General features: G+C 38.1%; 1 protein-coding gene across 1 annotated transcript; it reads left to right on the plus strand.

Annotated features, from left to right (window-relative positions):
* Positions 1-2,654: 2,654 nt before the first annotated feature.
* On the plus strand, positions 2,655-4,295 carry LOC131162757 (cytochrome P450 81C13-like). The gene is made up of 2 exons (XM_058119361.1): positions 2,655-3,566; positions 3,678-4,295. Exons 1-2 carry the CDS (start codon positions 2,655-2,657, stop codon positions 4,293-4,295), a joined length of 1,530 nt encoding a protein of 509 aa, XP_057975344.1.
* The last annotated feature ends 1,652 nt before the right edge of the window (positions 4,296-5,947 follow it).

The following is a 5,947-nucleotide window of genomic DNA, read 5'->3' on the forward strand; positions in this document are numbered from 1 at the left end:
TAATTGAATTTGTATTTGAATTCAAAATTTTGAATGATTTACGAATTTTGTAGTAATTATGGTTTCAGGTTATGTATGCGAAAATGTAATTACAAATTTTTACATAAGAATTGATGATTAAAAAATATATTAGAATTAAAAGTTTTTTAATTTTTCTAATTATCAGCAAAATATTCAAATTTGTCACTAATACCTTACTATTAGTGACGAATTTCAATCCTTCACTAATACCCTACTATTAGTGATGAATTTGTAATTCGTCACTAATACCCTACTATTAATGATGAATTTGAGTTGAACTATTTTAGAATTTATAGTGACGGTAGTAGGGTTTTAGTGACGGTTATAATCTATCACTAATACTCCATTATTAGTGACAAAATTTTGAATTTGTCACTAAAAGTTAGTTGTAACGTTAGATATAAAAATTATTTTAAAACCGTCACTAATACTTATAAATTCATCACTAATAGTACCCTGATTTTTTGTAGTGATCGAAGCTGGGTGTTGGGCTTAGTGGGCTGGCTAGCAGAGTAGCAGAAGCAGTAGACGAGTGAGAGTTTGAGAGACGATTTAGATGAGGCCGGATGGCGGACACACAGCGCAATGGAGACGAGAGAGTGAGTTTGTGAGAGTGACGAGTGAGAGTCTAAGAGACAACTCAGACAAGGCCGGACGACGGACGCATGACGCAACGGAGTCACAGACTCACAACGAGAGTGGAGAAGAGAAGAAGAGAAATGAGGAAGGAGGAGGCAGAGGCGGGCAGCACGCACGGCAGACAGCACAACAGAGTTACAGACTTACAGTGAAGAAGAGACATGAGGATACAATCAGAGGGATGAAGAATGTGCCTAGAAACAATTGTATACTTCTCTTGGCATTTTGAGTTTTGAAGTAGTATGATGTAATTTTATTGTAATTTTGGATGCAGTTCCTTGATGGCTATGATGTAATTTTGGATGGGGTTCTTTAGTTCCCCTCTATCTGGGTATGCCCAGTGAATGTTGTACATATCCATTTTGGTCAATATAAGTTTTGCGCTTTATGATTAAAAAAAAAAAAGAAAAAAAGAGAGAGACATGAGTAAGAAGGAAGACGAGGAGGTGGGAGGGGGGAGGCGGCATGAATTGAAAGTGAAAACTGAAAAAGGTGAAAACTAAAAAAATTAAACTAAAAAATTAAAAGTTAAAAACCTAATGCTGTAAGGCTGCAACCTGTGCCGATGTGCCTATGCCTATATGGCTATATTACATATTATATTTTTACAAGCCATATTTTATATATATATATATATATCTTATATAAATTGATTTTTTGATTTTTTTTGATTCGGTTTCAACATAAAATAGAAACCGAAACCAAAAACCAAAAAACCGAACCCTTTATGGTTTTGGTTCAGTTTCGGTCCGATTTTTGATTTTTTGGTAATTTTTGTACAATGCATTTATTGTATTTTATTTTAAATATTTCCCTAAAAAAACTCGGATATTCCATGTTTTGGTGGTCTATTTGGCTCTTTGCTGTCAGGCGAAAATATGTCTGACACAGTCTCAAAGCCAAACATGGGAGGGCGGTGGTATCATTTCACAAGCTTGCATTTTCCAATTCCCTCTTGAGTTTCAGCAGGAAATATTCCAGTAGTATACTCAGTAGGTGTTAACTTCAAAGTTTTTGTGGAGTCACTATTGCTCTGGTGCTATAGCCAGAGAGCTCGTCCTTAGCAATTTCACAATGTGGCAATCAATGCAAACGTTTAATTTTCATATTACTTAAAGTTGTTTCTGTCTTCAAGCAAAAGTTGTCTATTTCATTTCAGAAAATTGCATCCTACAAACCTAGAGAGATAGGCAGGACATTGAAATTTAAAATCAATGGTGACTAAGAGGGAGAGGGTGCGCACGCTGTGTCTGTGATAAACGCACTTGAGGTGTATATGGTAGAAGTCTAGATGATCGTCTTTGTTTATATTGCCGATCCACTTATTGCAATCCTACCCTCTACCCCATTCACCTTTCCCAGTAATCATTCGGCCAGGAAAAAAAATGATAGCGTGCACCTTAGCCTCTACCCTGCTCACCTCACCTAGTCATCAATCGGCCAGGAAAAAAAATGATAGCGTGCACCTTACCCTCTACCCTACTCACCTCACCTAGTCATCAATCGGCCAGGAAAAAACTGGATAGGGTGGGCTTTGATATTTCATTCACTTGGTTGGGATGTTCCGACATCTTCGAGTAGGTTTAGGCTTTTAGTTTCAACCATGTTAGATCACAGTTTCGTAGGCTGTGACCCCGAAGCCCATCTAATATCATTCGGGGTGGGCTTTGATATTTTATTCACTTGGTTGAGATGTTCCGACATCTTCGAGTAGGTTTAGGCTTTTAGTTTCAACCAGGTTAGATCACAGTTTCGTAGACTATGACCCCGAAGCCCATCTAATATCATTCGCAAGTCGCAACCTGCTCAAGTTGACGGAGCCTTAAAGATCCGTAAACAAAACTAGCTGATTTCTTGGCGATGTTTGAATAATACTTGTCAATATGCCTATATAACAACTCGCACCTCAATTGTTGGGACAACTCTCCTGGCCCCTTAGCTTCCTACTCCCACCACACACACTCTCTCAGGGCACTAACACCTTCTGCTACACCATGGATATCTTATACTGTTATCTTGCTCTCTTCTTGTCACTTCTCATTTTCCGACTTCAACTTCGTCCCCGCCGAATTTCACCACCGACCCCATTTGCTCTTCCAATAATTGGCCACCTTCACCTCATTAAGAACCCACTCTACGTAGCACTCGAGAGACTATCACTCCGATACGGTCCCATACTAAATCTCCGACTCGGTGTCCTGCCTATCGTCGTCGTGTCTTCTCCCTCTGCTGTTGAGGAGTGCTTCACCAAGAACGACATAATATTTGCAAACCGACCGCAATCTCTTGCTGGGGATGTACTTAGTTACGATTATACATCCCTCACATTTGCTTCATATGGTCACCTTTGGCGAAGTGTTCGTCGCCTCACAGTCAATGAAATGTTCTCCTCAAACAGCATCCAGAAAATTTCTGCCATCCGTAAAGAAGAAGTTCGTGACTTTCTTCGCCGACTTTATGAAGTCTCAAAGAGTGGAAGCCAAAAGGTGGAGCTGAAGTATTTTTTCTCCCTTCTAACGTTCAATGTTCTCATGAGGATATTTGCCGGAAAGCGCAGCATTGAAGGAGAGGCTGCAACCACCGTTATGGGAATCAGGCAGCATCTGCAAGAACTCAGAGAGATTTTCCTTCCGTCCCAGTCAATGAACATGTGTGACTTCCTGCCAATATTGAGGTGGGTTGGGTACAAAGGATTGGAGAAGAATATGGTCAAGATGTATAGGAAAAGAGATGAATTTCTGCAGAATTTGATAGATGAGGTTCGACAAAAGAAAGCTACTAATTCATTCAATTGCACTCCCAATATGGAAAGCGGAAAGAAGATGACAGTGATTGAAAATCTATTGTCCCTCCAAGAATCTAAACCTGAATTCTATTCAGACAAACTCATCAAAAGCATAATAGCGGTAAGAGCTATGTAACAAACACTTCGACGTTATTTTTTACACTTTGCTTGCACACTTACCAGGAAGGCGTTGATGTTTTCATTCTAGCATTGACTAGCATATGTGGTCCAGGTTATGTTTGTTGCAGGAACTGATACATCAGCCCTCACTTTAGAGTGGGCAATGTCTCTTCTACTGGATCACCCAAAGGTATTAGAGAAGGTGCGAGCGGAGATTGATAACCATGTCGAACATGAACGCTTAATTGACGAGTTGGACCTTTCCAAACTTCCTTATCTCCGTTGTGTAGTATATGAGGCTCTTAGATTATATCCTGCAGCGCCGCTATTACTTCCCCATTTTTCATCTGGTGATTGCACACTCGGAGGATACGACATACCGCGACGGACAGTCCTGTTGGTGAATGTTTGGGCTCTTAACAGAAATCCCAAAGTATGGGAGGAGCCCGAAAAGTTCAAGCCAGAGAGGTTTGAGGACACTGAGGGGGACAGAGAAGGGTTCAAATTTATTCCTTTTGGAGTGGGGCGGAGGGCGTGTCCGGGAGCTGGCATGGGCATGCGGACAGTTTCATTGGCATTGGGTGCAGTGATTCAGTGTTTCGAGTTGGAAAAGGTTGGGCAGGAGGTGAACATGAGCTGTAATTTTGCCACGACTATGGCCAGGGCTGAGCCTTTGGAGGCTGTGTGCGCCCCACGCCAGAATTTTTTGAAACTACTATCCCAACTATGAACTAAAATCGTGTTACCTTTATCTATTATTATTATTATTATTATTATTATTATTATATCTGGGGTTTGTATACTCTTATTTGTCTTACTTGCTATTTCTGAGTGATAATAATAAATACTCTTTGTATTTGATGACTTTCAAGTTTGTGTACAAGATTATACTGACTGAATCACATTGATAGCATGTAGCAACTTGAAAAATTATGAAGACTCGGCATGTATATATATCATTTGTTGTAATATTATTGGATCTATAATAATTTAATTTCAAGGATTTGTCATAATTAATGTCCTACTTGCATGATAGGATAGATAAGTTTAAGACCATAGATGGACCTTAGGGGCACCATTTGCTCGACCGAAGGTCAACCGACGTAAGATATTTAGGGTATATGCTCAAAAGCCTTAGATCGACCATAAGACTCATAATATTACATGAAAATGGCCCCCATAATCTTAGTGTATCATATGAATAGGGGTAACTTTATAAAAAGAAAAATACCGAAATGCCTAAAGATTGCACGTTCGGTCAACCGAACTCAGTTACATTGACAGGTTCTAGGTTGTGTAATACTGCAAATGTCTGGTAAAACCTAGAGAGAAATTTTAAATACCCAATTCACCCTCTCTCTTGAGATTGCACCAAAACTAGCAAAGTACTTCATTCTAATTGATTAAATAAGAGAAAGGAAACTCTTTCCCTTTAAATCACTTCTTTGAATTGTATTTTATGAAATAAACATATATATATATATATATATATATATATAGAGAGAGAGAGAGAGAGAGAGAGAGAGAGAGAGAGAGAGAGAGAGAGAGAGAGAGAGAAAAGAGTAGATCCTATCATATTCTTTTTGAATATCATTAAAAGTGGAGAAATAGACATTCAATTTTGACTGGATTGAAATTTTTAAAATTAATTGAAGAATATGAAAGGATAATTGATCAAATAAAGTTAATTGAGGCTTTCTCATCTTGCTCTAGTCCATATTATGTGCAATTTAAAATTGGTATACTCAATTTCACTTTTCGAAAGTACATTGGTTTTAATTGAGTTAATTGTGAAGTTATCTTAAATTGGGATAAGGTTGGACGAGAAGAAAACTTGTTTTCAAATATCCTAATAGGACAAAAAAAATTTTCTTGCTCTAAAAGAGCATTTTTGAAATTTGAAGGTTCATGCAATATCACTTGTTTCTACATAAAAAGGAGGCTATAGCCCTTGGCCACACACACACATTCATTGAACCATGAAAAGGAGCGTCCATTCAATCCAAGAGGAGACTCCAAGGAAAAGCTTGTGTGTGTGTGTGCGCGCGCGCGAGAGAGAGAGAGAGAGATTCCATTGGTAAAGGGAACTCAAAGCTTGAAGAAATAATATTCAAACTTAAAGAGGAGAATCAAAAATGGCTTTAGTTCTTGGAAGATTCAATTTTGTAAAGGAAAACGAGATAAAAAAAAAATCATCGTTAGTAAGAGAATCTTTGTCGTAAAAAACTTTAACGATTCTATAAAATATTATTGTTGCTCGTCGTTATAGGCTTCACTATAAAAAAATTTAGTGTCGACTTTACAAAAATTGTCATTAATGATTAATAACGACGAAAATGAATATTGTCATTAATGTACAACAACGACTACTTCATTACACCT

Source organism: Malania oleifera, chromosome 8 (assembly GCF_029873635.1).
Source record: "Malania oleifera isolate guangnan ecotype guangnan chromosome 8, ASM2987363v1, whole genome shotgun sequence".
Taxonomy (NCBI): Eukaryota; Viridiplantae; Streptophyta; class Magnoliopsida; order Santalales; family Ximeniaceae; genus Malania; species Malania oleifera.

Excerpts from the sequence above, each read along its gene's own strand:
- LOC131162757 (XM_058119361.1), top strand. The coding sequence starts at position 2,655 with ATGGATATCTTATACTGTTATCTTGCTCTCTTCTTGTCACTTCTCATT. Across the intron at positions 3,567-3,677 it reads TCATCAAAAGCATAATAGCG|GTTATGTTTGTTGCAGGAAC; the intron begins GTAAGAGCTATG and ends TATGTGGTCCAG.